The sequence below is a fragment of the Schistocerca americana genome, chromosome 1 (genome assembly GCF_021461395.2).
Source record: "Schistocerca americana isolate TAMUIC-IGC-003095 chromosome 1, iqSchAmer2.1, whole genome shotgun sequence".
Lineage (NCBI taxonomy): Eukaryota > Metazoa > Arthropoda > Insecta > Orthoptera > Acrididae > Schistocerca > Schistocerca americana.
Window position 1 is genome coordinate 734,793,560 of NC_060119.1, and position 23,108 is coordinate 734,816,667.

Sequence of the window (23,108 nt, forward strand, 5' to 3'; positions counted from 1 at the left end):
CAGAAGTTAAATTCAAACTCCGTTCTTCCTCAAATGAATCAAAAAGTGATCAAAAATAAAAAAATATGATTTCTGTCAGCAGCAATTATTTCTTAAAGACCACCATCTGAAAAAACTTCAGGTGAATTTATTTCACTGTTACTGCATGAAACATTTAAAAACTGTTTCCAAATGACTGCATAACAGCAAGAAGATTTTTGCCTACAAATAAATGTACAAAAACTAGCAGTTCTGGTGAACTAATACAAAAGCCCTATACAAAACTGTCAAATTTATAGGAAACTGGCTGCTGTTAGGATATGAGCTACTGTACCTGTTATCTCACTCCATATGAAGCATTTAAAAATAATAAATTTCATAACGGATAACTACATAAAAACACTTAAAATAAGTTTGTACAAGAATTTTCTTCAGTGATCACTATAAAGCACTTCATGTTGTCATTAAATAGTAATGTTAACCTAAAGTTAACAAAAGTAACATTTTGTCATGTAGTTTCCAATATTCAAGAACGCTTTTTAATATATTTGCATGCCTACTACAATGCACAAATCAACAAGTACAGCATACTTATAAAATTAAAAACAAAATTAAACATTTTACTTCAGGCTAACAATCTTGATATTTTAATAAATATCTTATCAGTAACAAATCTAAAAATAATCCATGTACTGGCGTTTTAAACACGGCCAGTACATGTAAAAAATAAAACAATACAGCAAACATCGAGTGACTAGTATCGATTTCTCTTTACACGAGCTTTGCTTGTTTCTGACCTTTGTGCTTTCAAGACATTCATGAGTGCCACAGGAAGAGGATTGGGGTTTTTTGGACAGTACTTCACTGTATGAGCCTCAGGACCAGTTGCTTTACAAAGTGGACATACATACTTTTGAAGAATGGGACAAACTGTTTTACCATAGTTATCTTTCAGCTGATGGCTTCTAAAAATCTTATCAGATTCACCATTATTCCTACAAAATGCACACCATGTGCCTTTCTTTGCATATATGCTTGGCGAACAATCTTTCTGCAAACAATATTGTGTTTCAATGTGTCTACTATGTGCATACAACAGATTAAAATTAGACTCCCATTGCATAGGTGAATCATCAATAGGAACCTCTCTTCCATTTCTTCGGAATTCTTCCATGACATCACCTAAAAATATTTTAAGGAGGATTACTGAACAATTTAACTTTTAAGTATTTTATAGTACTATCTTTGAATGTGCTTCTTGTTATTAAAATGCGAATGATCTAATTAACATAATACTACCTTATAGCACCTTCGATATGTCAATATTCAAAGCAATACCCAGAAAGAAACAATCACTCCTCAAGAAAGAATACTCTCACACAGATTCTAATGACAAATTTGAACTTTCTGCTTGAGCAGTATTACATTCTAGATTGATTTTTTAATATAATATGCTCTACCAACAATCATTCATAACAGTAAAAGCATGATGGCTAAAAATGTAATGGACATCATTTGTAGTGTCAATAATGACTGAAAGATGAAGGAGAGAGAGAAGTCGGCATGTGAGCATCCCTGGTGCTCCACATGCAACAGGAAACATCCCACCCACAGCTGTCACACTCTTAATACATTACAGTCAAGGGCACTCATTCAACAAAGTGGCACCCAGCAGAGAAAATTGGATGCAACAGAAAGGAAGCAAACTGAATCCAAAAGCAATTAAAACAGAACAATAAAAGGATGAAAGAGTAGGCCAGTCAAGGAAGTAGGGTCAGGAATCCCCCCAGAACCTGCACACAGCAGGAGATGCCCATCCCCAAACACACTGGACCTGCTCCAGAGGTAGATTGAAACTGCTCCAGAGGGAGATTAAAAGCTACTGTCTCTAGGGCTCCACAACCACAATTTGGGAGGGGGGTGGCTCCATGCTGTGTAGTTGCTCAGCACCAATGATAGAGCCTAGCACAGAATTCTGTACATTTTATTAAGAGCAGGAAGGGACCATTAGGTCCCTATTACAGGATGCTAATTATATAAAATAGTATCACAGAAAGAAATGTCATCAACAAAAGACAACATAGGGTTGTGGATTCCTTCCAGGAGGAGTGGAAGGAAAGCACCATGCTGCAGCAGCCTCTCTGACTGGAGAAAGAGTATTAGATGGGGCTGTAGCCCATCAGATATTCCATTTCCAAGCAAGTGTAGTCTCTTTTGCACCCACAAATCTGCACCTGGGGTCGGTAAAGTGAACAGTGAGCAACTAGGTGCTCCTCTAGCCAAACCATTTGCCAGTTCATTCCCAGGATGTCCACATAATTTGAGACACAAAGAAAGACAACTGAGCAGGCAGCATGAGAAACGTCAGCAAGAAGGATAGATAGCACTCGTCAATAGCCTGAGACTGCTCATTGAGACACTACATATTAAAACATGGTGAAGACACACCCATGTAATAAAATGGTGGGCTATACTGACATCTGCTGCCTCTGTGTGAAAACACTAGATGTTACCGGCAGTGAGTGGCATTCCCTGCAGCAGGAAATGTAAAAGCACACCATATCTAACCCACAGTTCTACAGTCGTCAGCGTATAAGATGATGATAAATTGGAACCCATAGAAGTGGACATAACAGATGCTGAAAAAAATGGGGGCAACCTACTTTAGGAAGAAATCAGTCCTAATCCATGACCTGGGCACCATCCAAAAGGTGACAGCATGAGAAAATAGGGAACACAATCTAAGGAGGGGAGATGGGGATTTTGACAGAGAGAAGCTAGGCGCATTCCAACTGCTAGGCCCACCTGTGGGCAGATAGCAGGACAATGACACCTAATATATCAAGAGAATGAGGCACAGAGTGATCAAGGAATTGTCAAATGGGGACTGCATGTAGGACTAAACACTGGTACTGTCAAATCTGAAGGGGGAAGATCCATGCTTCAGCAAGAAGGCTATCTACAGGATTAGTGTGAAAGAATCTAGTGGACAGATGCACACTAAGGTGACTAACTGGGTCAAACAGTTTTAAAGCTGAAGGGACTGCCAAGCGATAAACCTGGCAACCATAGTCCAGTTGGGATGAAACCACGGCCTTATAAATCTACATCAACATTTATACTCTGCAAACCACCCTGAGGGGCAAGGCAGAGGATACATCCCATTGTACCAATTATTAGGGTTTCTTCCTGTTCCATTCACATATAGAGTGGGGAAGACTGATTGACTAAATGCCTCTGTGCATGCAGTAATTACTCTAATCATCCTTACAATCCCTGTGTGAGCAATACAAGGGAGTTATATTCTTAGAGTAATCATTTAAGCCCGGTTGTTGAAACTTCATTAACAGACTTTCCCGGGACAGTTTACGTCTATCTTCACGTCTTCTATTTCAGTTCTTTCAGTATCTGTGACTCTCCCACACAACAAAGAAACCAGTGACCCTTCATGCTACCCCTTCTCTGTATAATAATAATAATAATAATAATAATAATAATAATAATAATAATGTAATGGAAGGAAACATTCCACGTGGGAAAAATTATATATAAAAACAAAGATGAGGTGACTTACCGAACAAAAGCGCTGGCAGGTCGATAGACACACAAACAAACACAAACATACACACAAAATTCAAGCTTTCGCAACAAACTGTTGCCTCATCAGGAAAGAGGGAAGGAGAGGGGAAGACGAAAGGAAGTGGGTTTTAAGGGAGAGGGTAAGGAGTCATTCCAATCCCGGGAGCGGAAAGACTTACCTTAGGGGGAAAAAAGGACAGGTATACACTCGCACACACGCACATATCCATCCACACATACAGACACAAGCAGACAGTGTCTGTATGTGTGGATGGATATGTGCGTGTGTGCGAGTGTATACCTGTCCTTTTTTCCCCCTAAGGTAAGTCTTTCCGCTCCCGGGATTGGAATGACTCCTTACCCTCTCCCTTAAAACCCACTTCCTTTCGTCTTCCCCTCTCCTTCCCTCTTTCCTGATGAGGCAACAGTTTGTTGCGAAAGCTTGAATTTTGTGTGTATGTTTGTGTTTGTTTGTGTGTCTATCGACCTGCCAGCGCTTTTGTTCGGTAAGTCACCTCATCTTTGTTTTTATATATAATAATAATATTATTATTATTAATAGCTTTATTCAACATCGAGTGGTACACTGCACATGTACAAAGAAACAGTAATGATTAAAAAATACACAAGACACATTCTTCTGAATAAGTCATTAATTACAACAAAATTATTTCTATTCACATAATTTCACAAGCATTTGTTGTTGTTCATATAAGTATGGTACTCTTCTAATGTGTAGAAAGGGTGTTTTACTAAAAATTTCTTAAGCTGATGTTTCAGTTTAACTGTAGGAAGAGCCATGACTGCTCTAGGCAGTGCATTAGCTAATTTTATACCTGCATACTGAGGCCCCTTTTCGTAAAGTGCTGTTCTGTGGCTGCCAATGTAAAATCTTTCTTTATTTCTAGTATTGTACTGGTGGAAATCTGAATAAGTGTTTGGGTGCAGTCTTTTCACAAGCAATATGGATTTTAGAATGTATGTGTTTATAACAGTTAACACCTCTGTTTTTGGAAATTAGTTGCGACAAGATTCCCTATATTTTGCTCCACAGATTATTCTCGCACCCCTTTTTTTGAAGAATGAGTAGCTTATCTAGATTAGCTTTGGTTGTTGCCCCCCCAAATTTCAATACCGTAGTTCAAGTGAGAGGAGAAAAGAGCATGGTATGCAGTCTTTAGGACTACGGTGTCTCTACAGAACTTGCTAATAGTACTGATTGCAAATATATTTTTTGACAACTTAGTTGCTAGAGCGTCAATGTGTGTGTCCCATTTCAGGTTACTTTGGATTGTTGCGCCAAGGAATTTTACACTAGACTCTTTCTTTACCAATTCATTGCCCATGTATAATTTAATTTCATTATTCAAACTACTTTTGTTAAACTCCATCAAACATGTTTTACTGGTGCTTACTTTTAAGTGGCTTTCATTAAAAAAACTGAACAATTTCTTTTGTCAGATTATTACACTCTGCCTCTAGTTCATTACACGATTCCTTTTTACATACAATGGACTTGTCATCGGCATACAGAACAATTTTGGAATTTATAGTACAGTATTTAATATCATTTACATAGATCAAGAACAGAAGGGGGCCCAATACCGAGCCCTGGGGCAACCCATATTTTATGCAAGTGATCTCTGATTTGTAGACACCACTTTCTGTTTTAAGTAGAACAAACTGCTTTCTATTGCTCATATAACACTTTATTAGGTCATAAGCAGCGCCTCTAATGCCCATGTTCCATAGCTTGTCTAATAGCATGTCAACGTTCACACAATCAAAGGCTTTTTCCAGGTCTAGGTATACACCTGCCACATGTTCCTCGCTTTCGATACCCCCTAACACCTCTTCAATTAGTTGAGTAGCTGCAGTGCTAGTTGATTTACCTTTTACAAGTCCATTTTGATTTTCGAACATCAGGTTGTGTTTGTTAAAGTTTATAATCCTGTTGTATATAACTTTCTCAACTATTTTGGAAAAGACAGGAAGGACTGAGACTGGTCTGTAGTTTTCTATTTTGTTGTTGTCACCTTTCTTAAAAATGGATGTTACCTGTGCTATTTTTAGTCTGTCTGCAAAGGTGCCCGATTCTATTATATTGTTGACTGCTGCAGACAGAGGTACAGAGACATTTTGGCTACAGGCTTTTAAAACATTAGTATTTAGGCCATCATGCCCAGCTGAATTAGAGGGTTTTAGAGAGCTAATGATGTCCATTATTTCTGCACAGTTTGTGGGGGCTAGATATATACTATGGTCACATGTATTACCTTTAATACTGTAGTGCATGGTTTTATGTTTGTCATTTATGGCTTCCCCTACAGAAGAAAAATATTCATTAAAAATATATGCAATTTCCAGTTGGTCTTTTATGATCATGCCATTGTGGTTAATAGTAAAGTCCATACAGGATTTGTCATTGCCGGTTCTAAAACCGTTTATTACTGCCCAGATGCCAGTAGTTACGTTGTGAGAGTTTTGAAGCTTATTTGCAACATATTTGCTCCTGGTCTGTGTAATATGAAAAGCTATTATTTTCAAACCATTTTATTTGTGCTAGCATCCAGTTTAGTCTATTTATGGTGTCATTATACATTATTCTTTTAGTTACAAACTGTTGCTTTGTGATGATAGTGGGGGCCTCATGGCGTTCCAATTTAAGCTGTACTGCATGGTGATCTGAGATGGCTAGTTTTAAAACCAATGCACTGTGGGATAGGTGGGTTATGTTTGTTATTATGTTGTCAAGACATGTTTTACTATTGCCAATTTCTCTAGTGGGTTCCTGAAAGAGTGGGGTCAGGTTAAATTCATCACACAGACGATGTCACTTTTTGGCACTGACATCATTTGTTAATAAATCTATATTTATATCCCCTGTAACTATAATATTTACATGACCATTTGGCCCAGAAAATGTTGTGTCTATGTATTCAAGCAAGTCAGAAAGATTTACAAAAAAAGGTATCTGTATTTGCTGCAGGTGGCCTGTAAACACCGATAACTGTTATCTCTACCCCATTTCAGGTTTATTGCAGCAAATTCTGAGACTCCTTCCAAGCAGAAGCACTCACATCAATAACATTAAAATTACTTTCATTTACAGTGAAAATTGCTACACCTCCCCCAGTCTTGTCTTTTCAACTGAAGGCTGTGCAGAATTTCATACACAGTGGTTGACTAATGATTATCAAAGCTTCATTGTACCAATGTTCAGTTACAACTAATATATCGGGTTTGTCAATCCGTGAAATTACAGCTAGATCATTATGCTTATTTCTAAGACTACCAAGATTCTGGTGTATGATTTTAAGGCTGAGTTTTACCTGCTGGACCTTAGAGGATAATTTCGGACTAGCAATGAGGCCAGCAGGCTTCACAAGTTTCCCTGGCTTGCCAGCGGTGGCTGGTGTTGTGGCAGATTTTGTTGAGGTGGGTTGTACCACCCCATGGCAATGGACTTCTTTTCATCACTTTGTGAACAATGTCGCCTGACTTCCTCAATAATTTTGCTACTAATGATCTTTTTGCCTCTTTTGTTCATGTGCAGACCATGAGATGTGTGCAGCTCCCTTTCTAGATAGCTGACATCTACTAGAGACACATTCTGAAATTTACTACATAGATCTTTAATCCTGTTATTTGTTTTATGAACTTCCCGGTTCACAATAGACTGTTTCATAAGATCATGCCTCTGTGGAATGTTGACAACAACTGTTTTAGTGTCATTTAACTTACCCAGTACCATTTTCATATGTCTAATTGCATCATTTGCTTGATTTCTTGCTACATCAAATGAACCTCCCATAATAACAACACAGTAATTGGATGAGAAGGAGTCACACTCCTGCATGCACGGCTTCACCACAGCAGAAAGAGGGGCTCCAGGCTGGATGTGGCCTACAGCTGCAAAGTTGTCTTGCATGTTTGCGATGTTTTGCGCTATTTCACGTCCATGGCTGTCTCCATATAATAGAATCCGGCCCTGCTTGTGTTTCTGATTGTCATCGTTTCTTCTGTTTTTCTCTAGGGACGATTTCTTGCATGTAATTTCACAGATTCGACTTCCTTGGACGGTTTGTTTACGTTCAGTTTCACGTTTTGCACACGAGTTTGGGACTACGTGTTTTCTGAACTTATCACTGACAGTTTTTTTGCTGCTTGAAGGATTACTTCTAGTTTGCACGGACTGAACTTGTTCTTGTTCCACTATTTCCTTCAAGAATTTGAAACCTGTTTTGAGTATTGACGGCAGGAAAGCTTTCCTTGGTTTTTAGTTTAGGCCTGCAGTCGTTCATCAGGCGCTGTTGTTCAAATTCACTCACCTTCTTATTTAAGAGAGTAACATCAGCCTCTAGGCTCTGGATTTCACTTACCATATCGCCGACTAGAACAGATAATTCACACCTACAGTCACAAATTTTTGCTTTATGATAATTATCTGAGTTCTGAACGCAGCACTGACTACAGTTTCAGCATGTTATAAATTCATTATTTCCTTTCACAGATGAGTCCACTTTTGCACATCGAAAATGATACAAGTTATTACATTCCTTGCACGTGATTCCGGTTTTCAGTACTTTTCCGCATTTTTACACTTTTCCGCGTCAAAACACGAGTTTTTACGTAAGCTAATAACTTTACCACTACTATTTGCCACCCTGTGATTCCTATCTGTTACAGATTCCACACACTTGAGCAATATTCTAGAAGCAGTTGCACGAGTTATCTGTAAGTAATCTCCTTTGCAGACTGATTGCACTTCCTCAATATTCTGCCAGTAAACCGAACTCTACCACCTGCTTTACCCACAACAGCCCATGTGATCATTCCATTTCATATACCCAGAGCATCTTACAACTGCGTACTTATACGAGTTGGTCGATTCTAGCTGTGGCTCACTGATGTTGTATTCATAGAATAGTAGGGTTTTTTTGTTTTGTGAGGTGTAAAATTTCATATTTCTGTACACTTAAAGCAACTTGCCAGTCTCTGTACCACTTTTAAATCTTCAAAATCTGACTGAATATTTATGCAGCTTCTTTCAAATAGTACTTCATTATAACTGCATTATCTGCAAAAAGCCTGATGATACTATTAAATGGATAAGAGTAGCATGAACCACACCCCAAGATGATTAGATTAGATTAATACTTGTTCCATATATCATGAATACGACACTTCATAATGATGTGGAACGTTTGTGAGCAAGGAAGCAGAAGGTATTAAGCTTCTGCATGCAGCTAGTCTTCAAGTGACTAATACGGAGCAGCCAAGTCAGCTTTTTATCAAAAAGGTCCAACAAGCAAGACACTGCTACAATATCCAAGTACTAGGTACTGAAGTAGAGTTATAGGTCAGGATGGACTGTAGTAAGCCAGCACATATGCACGAGCCACATTTTTGTAGGAGAGAATTGGATGGAAACCATGGGAAACATCCCCTACAGAAGCCTGCCAGATGGCACTTTGGAGCTGGCTTTCAGCAAAGACAATCAAGTGGGAGATGTACTAAATAGAAAAATCGACATAACAGTTGTGACCAGTACCCCAACAGAGGTACCCCATTAATGGTGACTACGAAAAGAATGACACCCAACAGCACTATGGGACACCAATCTCTTGGACTTGCAGGGAATTGAGTGAAGTGCTGACTAACCTGCCAGTCGGATAAAAATTGACTAATAAAATTGGTAGGGTGCACTGAAAGCTCCGTTCAAGCAGGGAAAATAAAACGTGATGGAGCCAATCGGTGTCATATGCCTTATGCAGGTAAAAAAAAAAAACTGCAACAAGGTGATTGTTTTTAAAACAAGCCTGTTGGATTCCCACTTCTAACCTAAGCAGATGCTTAGTTGTGGATCATCCCTCCAGGAAACCACACTTATGGGGGGGGGGGGGGGGGGGGCGGCGGCACAAAGATGTTAGAACACAGTATAATCTGTCAGCAACCATCCTTTCAAGCAGCTTATAAAGTACATTGGTCAAAATGATCGGCCAGCAGCTATCTAGAGACACTGCGTTCTTGCCTTGCTTAAGGATTGAGACAACTATGCTGTCTCACCACTGCGAGGGGAAGGCACCTTTGAGCGAAAGATAGTTGAAGACCCTGAGGGGATGTTGCCTTTGGGGTACAGTCAGGTGTTGGCTCATCTGTACATTGCATCAGGGTCTGGAGCAGTGTCATGGGTCGAGGCAAGTGCTAGAAGTAGATCCCAGTAAGTGAAGGTTTCATTACAGGATTTAGTTTGGTGGGGAGTGAAACATAAGGGGATGTCTTCAGCTCGTCACTTCTGTAGTCAAAAAGTAGGAAGAGGACACCGAGAAGCTGGTCTATTAGAAGGTCCCTACGAGATGAGATGGTACTACCACCATCTCGGGCAGTGTGCATTGAAGTCCCACAAGCATGAGAAAAGGGGGTAAAGTCGTTTGATTAATATCCTGCCTGGAGGTATGTTAGCACTGCAAATGGTAATTGATGACATTGGAAGGTTTAGTCACCTGTAAGCTAGCAAAGCTCTCAGCTATAATTATATGCCTACTGACAACTCATCACCTGAATTCTTGAGTTGTTACTTTCAAACATTACGTTATTTATGTTGCATTTCTGTAAGATGATAGCTTTTGCAGTGTTCTTCATTCTAAATTTAATTTAACAATTCTTTTAGCACAAGCAGAGTAACCTGTTTTGACGATTATGTCTGGCGAGCCAAATTAGTGCAATACCAGAATTTCAAAGTGGATCCTGGTCATTGGGGGGAGGGGCTCTGCAATACTAATCACGTTTTACAGGAAAGGGAAATAGTCTATAACAAATTTGAGTTTTTAGTAAGGTAAGATTATAAAAAGGGCAACACTTCAAAATAAAGCAATTACTTTTGTCCACTGTATTCCTGACTCATGTTTTCATTCATTTTACCATAAAAACATTTATAGCAAATTTAATAAAAAGACTAAAAGTTTTCAAAAGCAGACACGGTAAATTAAAGGTTTCCATTAGTAACTGACAATTTTTTTTATTTCCTGCTTTGACATTTAAACAGAAACCAAGATTAATGAACAATCTTTCCAAATAAATATTATCTGTCTATTGAAAAGTGGTCAGCAGACTCAACCATGAAAGAGGAACAAGGGTGCAGGCTGAACCAAACTTTCGTTAACCTAGAGAAACCGTTGCAATTCTGCAGGATTTACCATATCATTACATGCTACTTTCATTTCCCACAAGCTGAATGTCCATACACTTTGGAGGAAAGAGGGCCTTTCCATGCAAAATGGTCTAATTTCAGAAAAGTTCCCACATGTTCCCTATGAACAATGGCAAAGTTTTCCTTTCACTAATTTAATACTTGCAGAGGCAGTCATTTGTTTGACCCCATAGCACAGCTACAAACCGTGCACCCATAAGTTTTCGGCAACTTTGATACACGATATCTCCAGCAACATCTTCAAAGAAAACAAGACTAGGCCACCGTGTACAACTTTTTGTACTCTCTTAAGAGAAATAAGATTTCTTGGTCAATTTTCATATTTATAATTGGAAGCAAATTCAGCCAAAAAATAGATGCTTGGAAAAAAAATGAAGTTTACCTTTTTATATCTCCACAAATAATTGTGATATAAACCCAAAACTTTACATGTTTGCACTCTTAAACCATTCCCATAAGAAATACCATGTTCTAAACTACCTACAAACTAGATCTGGTTGTGAAGTGCAAGCACAGAATGCTCTAAAAAAAAAACAGTGATTAGGTGTAAGTTCAGTAAAAATTGGCCTACATTCCACTGGTACTCAAATCTGCCATCTTTTCATACGTTCTACAATTTCTGAAATGGCTAATAAAAAGAACAAGTCTCTGTTCTTTGTGGCTCTGATAATTTGAGGTAATTATATATGAACAGTACAATTTCTTTGGGTTCTGTCTTATCGCAATTTTTTGCCAAACAATCCCATCAGTGTCATCAGACCAGCAGTATAGTTTTCCTCTTTAGACTCTACAACAAACTGATGAAAACTGCAAAAAATAAATAAACAAAAAATAAACATAAGCTTAGGATCCTGAAGGAAGCTTCTTCTAGCTTTTGCCTCTGACACTTACAGAAATATCTTGGGAACCTGTGGTAAAGAAACCTGCCAATAGCTGCTGTTACACAGCTATCAGGTGGGGCCTGTACGGTGACGGCGATACTGGTTTTCTCACTTTAGAGGGAACCAGCAGTGATTAAGCCCCCATAGACCAAATCGACACAGTTATACAATTTTTCATTAGTACACTAATGTTCTGCATAAACTGCAAACTATGGAAATCTAACTTTTTCCTATCTTAAACGGTGGTGCCGCTACATTATTCCCCCTTCGTAAAGACCGGGTCAACCTCTAACTACTCAAACTTTTTTGGGTTGGCATGTACTTTTGACATAATTACTACTACTATTAGAAAACTTAGATGTGGTCTTAAAACATGACACGAGACAAAATGTAAAAATTCCTTACTGGATGACCACTCCACTTAATGCTCGATCAACCCCTTACCTACCCGTCTTGTGCCCTCAGTATCCAATCCACTGGGATTTGGACTACCGCTGGTTCCCTCTTGAAATTGGCTCTCCACCTGACCAGAATGAAAAAAACAGACAAGGTTATGGCTGCAATGGCACTTGGCACAGAGGTGCTCAAAACGATCTTTACTTGTCGTTGCCTTTCCCTATATTAAGAAACATGTTGCACACGCTGTTTGGCTGGTATGTGCCCCTCGTGCTCTGAAATGAACTGGTTTACGGATCTCAACAGACCTGACTCCAGAGTTTGATTTAACAAGGTCAGATTCTGTCTTGGCAAAAAACACTGAAGTTGCTTCTGGCCAGTACAGCTGCGGCTATGTAAAATTCAATTGTGAGACTGCTGAAATTGGCGCTAGCAGATGGGAGGTTGGTCCTACTATGTTACATGCAGTTCGACTGATTAAAATTCTGCTCCCTTTGAGCTCTATACATTCTGCTTAACTGCAAATACTCCCTTCTCAAAACAACTTGCTACTATTATCAAATTTTTGTATGTGGAGAACATCCAATGCATCCCGACCTGTTGCAAGCTCAATTTTGGCTCCATGATGTCCCTTGGACAGTCTATGTCTTTCCTCCTGGCTAAAAATAACTGCACCGTGCACGTGTCCGGATTGGTGCTTATCATCCTGGCTGGACATACCGTTGCCTTCCCTCTATGGCAGCTCTGTAATTCCTCTCTTCATCTTGGTGTACCGGCTGTTAACTGCCGAGATCAGTTTCTTACTTCTACCAACTTGCTCAATGCTCCCCTTTTCAGTGACCTGAGGACAGTGATCACCATCACCCATCCTCCCTCTTCAAAAAGACTGCTGTCCTCAGCAGGCTCACAATGCTCTATAACACATACAACTTATGAAAATACAATGCCTAATCTACGCAAACCCAACGCATACGTAACAAGAAAACAAAAACTACAAATACTCTACTACTTTCTGGATCAAAAGGCATACGGTGCATCACGTTGTACTCTTATCTTCCTGGTTTTTCACTTAATACCTCATTTTTGCTGCACTTAACACCTCTCTCCACTCTCTTTCTTCCTCTTCCCTTCCTGTCACATGCCTGGAATCACATCTGGAAAACCCTTAAATGGTCGCAATCATCCAATGTGTTCTATCATTCTAGTTGGCAGTTAAAGCTTAACATTAACGAGGGATATGGTTTCAACTACTTTGTATGGCCCTTGATATCTCATGATCAACTACTTCGTTTTCCCTTTTGGCCTATAGGGGCTGGATAGCATTACCCATTGCCCTACTCTATACTGCGGTAAACTTTCTTTCCACTTCACTGCGTCTTCCTGACTTTCCAAAGCCTTCGTATTCGCCTTTTGTACCCGTTTCCAAACATGCCGAATTGTCCTCCAAATTGACGTACATATTCACCGGTCCTTCCTTTCTGTAGCTTCGCTAAATCAAATGGTGACAGCACTTTTCGCCCGTACGCTACCAAAATAGGACGAACTGGTACTGGTATGGACTTTTGCATTGTATGCACGTACAATATGCTTCAAATACTCGTCCCACTGACGTGACGAGAACTCACATAGAAACTCAGCATTTCCCCGATTGTTCTGTGTACCCGTTCTGTCCTTCCGTTCACCTGTGGATGCAATGCACTCGTCTTCAACTTCTGTATGTTAAACAATTTACACAGTTCGTTCATTAAATCCAACATGAAGTTAGTCCCTTGGTCAGTAATTATTGTCTCTGGTACACCAAAATTCAAAATCCATATGTTTATAGACACTCGTGCGACCACTGCTGCCTGTTGATTTGGCATAGCCACCATCTCCACATACCTCGAAAAATGGTCTATTATTGTCAGAACGAATCCATTCACCAATGGTGTTCGACTGCAAGGTCCTAAGATATCAATTCCCAACATAGAAAATGGACAGGTCACTTCCGGCAATCGCTGTCGCTGTAGCTGTATCCGTTTCCAACTCAAATCTGCTCTCTGCACTCATGGTACACAATTCTTGACATACTGATCCACATCTATTTTCCTACCATTCCATCAATACCTCTCCACCACTCTCCTATTCATAGCTCTAACTCCCACCGTGACCAGATAACAAATTATCATGTGCTTCTTTTAAAACGTCATCTCTCAGCTTCGCTGGCACTACTACCCTTGGCCGTAACTTCCGTTTCCCTGCACAGAAGACCATCATACATATTAAATTGTGGCTGTGTCCAATACAATTTACAATCTTTGTCAGCATCCTGTAATTCTTGCCATACTGCTAGGTCATAACCTATGACTTCTACTTTTGCCATCTTTCTACTCAGTGCATCCCCATTTCCGTGCTTCTTTAGGTGGAGACCTAGGTGGAGACCTAGGTGGATGGATCCTTCAACCCCAACAACCACTTCAACACAGCACGATTTGTCACTACCTGAAATATTCACCCATATAAATAATATTTAAAATATATGATTCCATACATTATGCGAAGCAACTCCCTCTCTGTTGTTGAGTAATTCCGCTGCATTCAACTGCCTAGATGCATAGGCTACAGGATATTCTTTCCCATCAATTTCCTGACTAAGAACACACCTTAATGCTTGATTCGATGCATCGCATCCTAGAAAAAATTCCTTTTCAAAATCTGGAAACACAAGAAAAAGACTTTATGTTAACACTTCTTTCAGTTTGTCAAACGCTTTCTAACACTCTTCTGTCCACTCAAATTTCACACCCTTACATAACAATCGTGTCAATGGCTGAGCTAAATCTGCAAAACCCTTTACGAACTTCTGATAGAAATTGCAAATTCCGATGAATGATTGCACTTCCTTAACTGTTTTTGGCTCCCAAAAATCCCTTACAGCCCGTACCAATCTCCGATCTGTTCGCACTCCGTCCTTACTGATGATATGACCTAAATATTTCATTTCTTCCATTGCAAAATGACATTTCTCCAGGCTTGATGTCGAACGAGCAGCTCTTACCCTCATGAAGACTTCCTTAACTGCTGTCTATGCCACTCCATACTACTTGAAAACACTATAACGTCATCCAAATAGACAAGACATTGCCGTGGTTTCAAACTCCTCAACATACTGTCAGAAACCTCTGAAATGTTGCCAGAGCGTTCTTCAAATCAAATGACATTCTTATGTACTGGTAATGGTCTCCAGGAGTAGGGAAAGTTTTTGGACTATCCTCTGGAGCCACCTCTAACAGATGATAACCACTTGTCAAATCCATCGTAGAAAAGTCCTGGCACTGTCATAAGTAATCCAAAGTCTCTGATATGTTTGGAATGGGGTATGCCTCCATTACTATCTAATTATTGAGGTATCGGTAGTCACAACAGAACTTTTATTTCTTAGTTCCATCCATAGATTTTCTAGGCACAACGACAATGCCCACTCCCCAGCAACTATTACTATGCTCTATAATACCATCCACAAGCTGCTGACCAATGAAATCCTCCACAACTGGCTGCAAATACCTCTGTATTCTGTATGGTTTACGGTAAAGAGGTTCTTTGTTCCCTGTTGGTATGTAATGAACTAATGGAGTTGCTGTAATGGCCCTTGCGGAAAAAATCCTTAAAATCCCACAACAATTCTTCCATATGATCTTTTCTCCTCCTTTCAAATGCCTAACTTTGTTACACAATGCACTTCTATCAGCATTTAGTGGTTGATCGCTATGCCTACCTCTGTAACACCAGTCTTCGTCATCTGGTACATCCAAATTCACTACTAAAACTCCTTTTCTCAAATTCACGTCTACAACACTAATATTATCCACATTCACGGGGACTACTCGCCCGTCATTTCCCTCTTGTACGCATACAATACTGTTTTTCCCAAAACAACCTGATGGATTCAAAACTTCATTATCCTCCAAGGGTTCCATAACACATACCGTACCCACAGGTAGATTTGACTCTACACTTACCCAAAGCGACTTCCCGGTGCCACTAGACACTCATGTGAATTAAGGGTCAATGCTAATGTACGCGGCTCAATTGGTTTGTTCATTACATTAAATGCCCCTCGAAACAGCTCTGCATCGACAAGTTTCCCCTAGCTGAAATAACATTCCACCAAGTTCCACAGTTCGTTGTCCAAGGTCAATTTTGGCATGATGATGCAAGAAATCTACTCCTAGGATCATGTCTTAGCCCTCACTTACCTATGGTACTACCTCCATGCATTCATCGAATCAGACTTTCCATATGCAAAAGTCAACAGTCACTGACCCCAAAGGTGACATTATCCCCCACTCCATGCAATCTATAACATGGTGGGTCTAACTTCCTTCGTCCCATTAAACTCTAAGTAGCCACTGATACCTGCACCCCTGTGCCCAACAAAATCTTGAAAGTTTTAGTTCCTACAGATCCTACCACTGAACATTCCACCTCTGCATACATATGAATAGCACTGAAATTAAACGGGAGCTCCCTTAGGTGGGTCTTGGGGCTCACCTGAGCAGGAGCGGATATACTCTTAATGCGAGAGAGATGGCGACCAGCTTGGCAGTGAAGACGCTGCAGCCAGCCGGCAATGAGTGTTGTTGATAATGATCCCCTAGAATAAGAGCATAACCGACACGACCAGCAACTATCGAACCGTCAGTATAGACAATGGCAGAGCCTTAAAATGCAGCAAGGATTGAAAGAAACCAGCGGCGGAGGGCCTCAGGAGGGACTGAGTCCTTCGGGCCCTGTGCCAAATCAAGTCGAAGGCATGGGCGGGGCACACACCACGATGGTAAATACAGAGGGGCCCAGAAAAGATGTGGAAGAGGGAAAATCTCAAGCTCAGAGAGAAAAGCTCTGATGCAAACCGTGACTGTACACCCTGACTGGGGCCGCCATTCCGGAAGATGGACAACCGACTGAGGGAACAGGAGACTATAATTGGGATGCCCAGGCAAGCTACTAACTTGTGTAGCATAAGCAGCCAGTAATCGTTGGCACTGGAACCTAAATGGAGGGACACCTGCCTCCACAAGTATGTTGCTGACAGGGCTTGTCCGAAAAGCTTCAAGTGGCAAGTTGGATCCCACTGTGGAGGATGGGGTCCAGCAACCGCAATGCTGAAAGGGATGCCAAACCCCAAGCCAGGCTCCCATAATCTAGACGGGACTGAATTAACGCCTGGTACAGCCACAGAAGGATAGACAGATAGGCACCCCAGCTGGTGTGACTCAAGCAACGAAGAGCGTTAAGGGGAGTCTGAACGATGAAAATGACAAAATTAAAGTTTTTGGTTTTTTCATTATAAAATTATTTTGAGTTTTCTGAATAAAACAAATCAAGCTTCACCCTTCTAAGTGAATTCTAGGTGTGTTTATCACTGCAAAGTTGACGCACCATGTAATCAGTTTTAGCAACTTGGTGTGTCGCCTCTGACGGCGCCACTCACTGGCTGCAAGCAGGGTATCTTTGTGGAATTAGACAGTGTTTCATTTTCCAACATTGTACGGCTTTATCTCTGTGACAAGTGACTGTTCATATTGGTAAACATAAACGCTATATCGTGTGAGCTGACTTGTGGAGTTTGCTTTGTGTTGTTTAGCTGTTCAATTTTGCGTATTTGACGAATTTTTCTTGTAACTGTATAACGTATTTGGTTTGCGGATATCATTATGCCCCATTTCAGCTATCGAGTGTTTTTAAGGCACAATGAGTGGAAGAAGAAATCTTTTGTTGTTTCAAAGGGAGATGCTGCTCAGACTGCTTCACCGAGTACTCCAAATGAATGTGATAGAACTACTTCCAGAAAGAAACATTGTGACAGCAAAGAAAAATTTGAAAACTATGAAAGTGACAGTAATGATGTGAATGAAATAATTAACATTTCCTTGCTCTCTAAACTTCAAACTTTCGTCTGGCATGTAAAATGTTATTTAAGTGTAACAAATGTGCTGCAGAAGTTTTGTTTTCTAATTCTAACAGTATTCCTCATAGTGGTAATAGTGGAAAGAAGGTATATGGTAAATCTCTAAATGGAATTGTGACAGCTACCAGTGGAGACAGTTGCAAAGTAATTGATGTTGCTATTCTCTCAAAACATTGTAGATGTAAGGGCAATACCAAGGAACGAACATAATGAAAGTTGTGAAGCAAATTTTCGTGGTACGAGTGGAGCGATGGGAGTAGAGGGAGTGAAAGCAATTTTTTCCCAGATCACAGGAGTGGTACGATGTACGATACACTATTTACACTATCTAGGAGTTGCTGATTCTAAGGAATACAAAGCTGTAGAGGAACTCAGACCTTATGGCAATGAAATTCACATTAAAAAACAGGAGTGCATTCGACATGTGCAGAAGCACATAGGGGCTCGCTCGCGCAAACTAAAGCAGACACTGCGATCCCAGAAGCTTAGTGATGGTAAGATCCTTGGAAGAAGAGGAAGATTGACAGATGAAACAATCGACAGATTGCAGAGGTATTATGGGTGTGCAATTAGGCAAAATACAAGAAGCATTGAGCATATGAGGAGAGCAGTATGGGCATTATTTTTCATACAGCATCAACAAATGAGCACCCACAACGTGCACTGTGCCCCAAAGGTGATGACTCGGTGTAAGTACCAATCAGAAAAGGAATATGCCCATAAAAACAGTTTGCCAAATGCTGTAACTGATGTAATTAAGCCAATATTCAGAGATTTATCATAGCCAAGTTTATTGGAAAAGCGCTTACATGAGAAAATACAAAATCCAAATGAAAGTGTCAATTTAATTTGGATTAGGATTCCCAGGAGAGTGTTTTGTGCAGATAAAAACATTGCATTTTGGAGTTTATGATGCAGTGGCAACATACAATGAAGGAAACATTATTAAATGTGATGTGCTAAAACGTTTAGGTTTCCAACCAGGACACAAAACCATTTCCACAATGCGCCTAATTGATGATGAAAGACTAAGACGTGCAGGAAGAAGAGAGAAAAGCCTACAATATGCAGCAAAAGGGAAGAAAAGACCAGTGAAAAGGAAACTAACACTAGAAAAAGAAGAGGATGCTGATAATCCATCATAATGGGACAGGAAAATATTAAAAAACTTTGGAAGCCATTTCCCGTAACTTTAAAATTTTCATCTTTGAGGAACATTTTCTCAAAAACTGCTAACAGTATATCAATGAAATTTATACACAATATTGTTTACTTCTTTTCCTTCATTTTTATAAAAAATAGTAAAAAAAAATTGTATAATTCAAGAGTTATAGAAGAAAAAGTGCAAAATTTTAGAGAAAAAAGTAAGCATCTGTTTGAAAAAAAAAAATATAAAACAAAAACCAATAAATATTTCTTAACATGGCATTATGACTTTGCAGAGAAATATTCACTGAACATGTAGGCCAAATTTCAGAGCAATATGTTTAATGGTTTTAGAAAAAAATGTTCAGTCTTTTTGCTAAAATTAACATGGAGGACATGGATCGTTCTGGCTCCTCTTAAGATGCTGCCAGCACGTCTGATAAGCTGCCAAATATGAGGGAGCCAAGTCAACTGGGTATCAAAAACCAATCCCAAAAACCGATGCGTCTCCACCACAGCAAGAGGTTCGCCATCAAGATAAACTCATGGCTCAGGGTGAATAGTGCATCACCGGCAGAAATGCATAACGCAGGTCTTTGAAGCTGAAAACTGGAAGCCATGCGCTACAGCCCAAGACTATGGCCTGTGGATGGTGCCAGGCAACTGGCGTTCAGCAGCTGCAATGCCAGTGGAGCTAAAGTATAGGCAGAAGTCGTCAGCATACAAGAAAGCTGAGACAGACGTTTCCACTGCCACAGAGAGCCATTAATTGCAATTAAAGAGAGGCAGCCACCTAAGACACATCCTTGAGGTACTCCATTCTCCTGAACTCGGGAGGAACTACGGGAGGCCGCAAATTGCATGCGGAAGGAGCAAAGAGACAGAAAATTTGTATGAAAATCAGGAGCGGACCCCGAAGACCCCAACCATGAAGCGTACAGAGGATGTGATGTCGCCATGTCGTATTGTATGCCTTCTGCATGTCAAAAAGCCAGCGACCAGATGCTGATGAAGGGCAAAGGCCATACGGATGGCAGACTCCTGGCACACCAGATTATCGGCGGCAGAGTGGCCCTTACAGAACCCACCCTGAGGCAGAGCCAGAAAGCCCCAAGACTGAAGTAGCCAACTCAACCTCCGGCTCACCATGCGTTCGAGCAACTTGCAAAGAACATTGGTGAGGCTAATGGGGCGGTAGCTGTCCATCTCCAGTGGATTCTTGCCAGGTTTCAACACTGGGATTACGATGCTTTCCCGCCAATGCTACGGGAACTAACCCTCAACCCAGACACGGTTGAAAAGGTCTAAGAAGTGTCAATGGCAGTCCACCGAGAGGTGTTTGAGCATCTGACAGTGGATGTGATCTGGCCCAGGAGCCGTATCGGGTCAAGCGGCTAGGAAAGGGAGGTACGCTGACAGGGGTCCAATAGCAATAGAGTTGCCTAATCTTGGTCCAAACCTGCGATGGAGAGGTACGGAGGCCAATGATGGAGACATACCTTTCCCAGCACTCCTGCTTGCGTTGGCGAATGAGGCAGCGGGCTCGCGCTCTGAGCCGTTTATAGGCGATGTGGTGTGCCATTGATGGATGCCACTTGTGATGCTGGAGTGCCCGCCTGCGATCTTCAATCACCTCAGCTATCTCAGGTGACTACAAAGGCACAGTCTTCCGCTGAGGGGACCCAGCAGAACAGGGAATGGAAGATTCTGCGGCAGTAACGATGCCGTTGGTGACCGAGTGAACCACTGCACACAATGGCGTCATTGGAAAGAGGCTCAACAGTGGCAATGGAGGTAAACATGTCCCAGTCAGCCTTATTCATAGCTCATCTGCAAGGGCGCCCAGAAGAGTGACGCTGTGGCAGTGACAGAAAGATTGGAAAGTGGTCACTACCGCACAAATCGTCATGCTCACTCCACTGGACAGATGGTAATAGGCTACGGCTGCAGATCGAAAGGTTGATGGCTGAGTACGTGCCATGCGCCACACTGAAATGTGTGAAGGCACCATTATTTAAAATAGAAAGGTCGAGCTGTGCCAATACTTGCTCAATGATGCTGCCTTGGCCTGTTGCCACTGATCCACCCCACACAGGGTTATAGGCATTGAAGTCACCCAGTAACAGAAAAGGTGGCAGCAATTGGGATATCAGCACAGCCAAGACACTCAGCAGGACATCACCATCCCGTGGAAGATAGAGACTGCAGACAGTAACAGCCTGAGGCGTCCACACCCGAACAGCAACGGCCTCTAAAGGTGTTTGTGGAGGGACAGACTTGCTGTAAAAAGAGAGAATGGCATAGACGCAGACACCAACAGATACCCTCTCATAAGCTGCCCGGTTCTTGTAATAACCCCGATAGCCATGGAGGGCAGGGGTTCACATTGCTGGAAACAAAGTTTCCTGGAGAGCAATGCAGAGGAAAGGGTGAAGGCTGAGAAGTTGTCGGAGCTCAGCAAGATGGTGGAAAAAACCGCTGCAGTCCCACTGGATGATCACAATGTCCATGGCCGAGAAAAGTGTGAAGGGACCAAGGAGGCAGCCGCTGGGTCACCTGCTCCCACCAGTTGAGTACCAACAGGAGCGACATCCATCATGTCTGAGGGACCGGCGAGGCCTAGGTCCTCAGCAGACGCCAGAATCTCCACCGCATCCTCAGACACAGAGCTTGTAGTTAGCGGTCGAGTGGCTGCCACCGCAATTCTCTTGGTCTTAGGGGTCTTCGATTTCTCATTCTGTTCCTTTGGTTGCTCCTGCTGGGACAGCTTCTTTGATTCAGTCTCCGAGACTGTCATTCCAAGTGCATGACGTCATCTTATGCCACCACTGTCACCCTTCTCAGGCGTCCATCGGGGAAAAGTTACGGACTCCGGCTTCCGAGGTCCGGTGTTCAAAAAAGAACCCCGAGCGTGAGGACTTTCTTTGGGTCCAGCCCCCACAGCCCACCATCCCTGTGACTGCTCGGTCTTCACAAGAAGGCCTCAAAGAAGCAGACCCACACGCCACCTTCCAGGCGGGATACACAAGGAATGGTGCTATTCCAGCGACTTAATTTTGTTTCGGGCTCAAAATGGTGAACCCACTTTCATCAACTATCACACTCCGGAACAAGTACGCCTCCCCCTCAGCTTCAAAATGTTGCAAGAAATCAAGAAAATGTTTTTCTTGAGCGATTTGTGGTGGTGGTGGTGGTGGTGGTGGTGGTTAGTGTTTAACGTCCTGTCGACAACGATGTCATTAGAGACGGAGCGCATGCTCGGGTTAGGAAAGGATTGGGAAGGAAATCGGCCGTGCCCTTTCAAAGGAACCATCCCGGCATTTGCCCGAAAGGATTTAGGGAAACGATAAACCGCAATCGCGATAGGCTACTTTGCAGCGCATGTTGTAGTTAAAGATAATGCCATGCCTATTTTCTGGCACGCATCCCAGTACCGCACGCAATGCGCGACGCAGATCGCTGAACTTACGCATCTGCAAGACAGTGGTGTCGTTGAACCTGTTTCTGCTTCACCTAAAGTGTGTGTGAAGTAACCAAACAGTCATCTCCGTATTTTTGCTGACTAAGTCTACAGTAAATCCCCAGGCAGTGGTAGCTACATTTCCCTTACCGCATCCTGAAGACAGTTTTGATAAGCTTGGTGCAGGAAAATTCTTTTCCGTGATGGAATTGCGGGACACATACTTTCAGATTCCGCTCGACAAACAATTGCAGCGCTATTTTGTGATCAACACCCTCCTTGGATTGTTCAAATTTCACTGCCTTCCATTTGGTTGTGCTTCGGCTCCCGCTATTAATCAGTCTTATTCGCAGCAGTTGTGTGCCACTGTCCCTGGTTGTTCCAATTATCTGGATGATACAGTTTTATCGCACAGAGATGTTATGGTGAGGGGTGGATACCCTGTCCGTTAATCATATGTCCTAAATAGTGAATCTCAGTTTGAAAAAAATTGCACTTGTCTGT

The 23,108-nt window shown here is 41.5% G+C and overlaps 1 protein-coding gene across 1 annotated transcript in view; it reads right to left on the reverse strand.

Annotated features, from left to right (window-relative positions):
- Positions 1 to 513: 513 nt before the first annotated feature.
- Positions 514 to 23,108, reverse strand: part of LOC124545196 — a 33,325-nt gene continuing 10,730 nt past the window's right edge. The window contains exon 2 of the mRNA XM_047124064.1: positions 514 to 1,161. Coding sequence (XP_046980020.1) covers positions 734 to 1,161 — 428 coding nt within the window. The 3' untranslated portion in view covers positions 514 to 733. The remainder of the gene's footprint in view (positions 1,162 to 23,108) is intronic.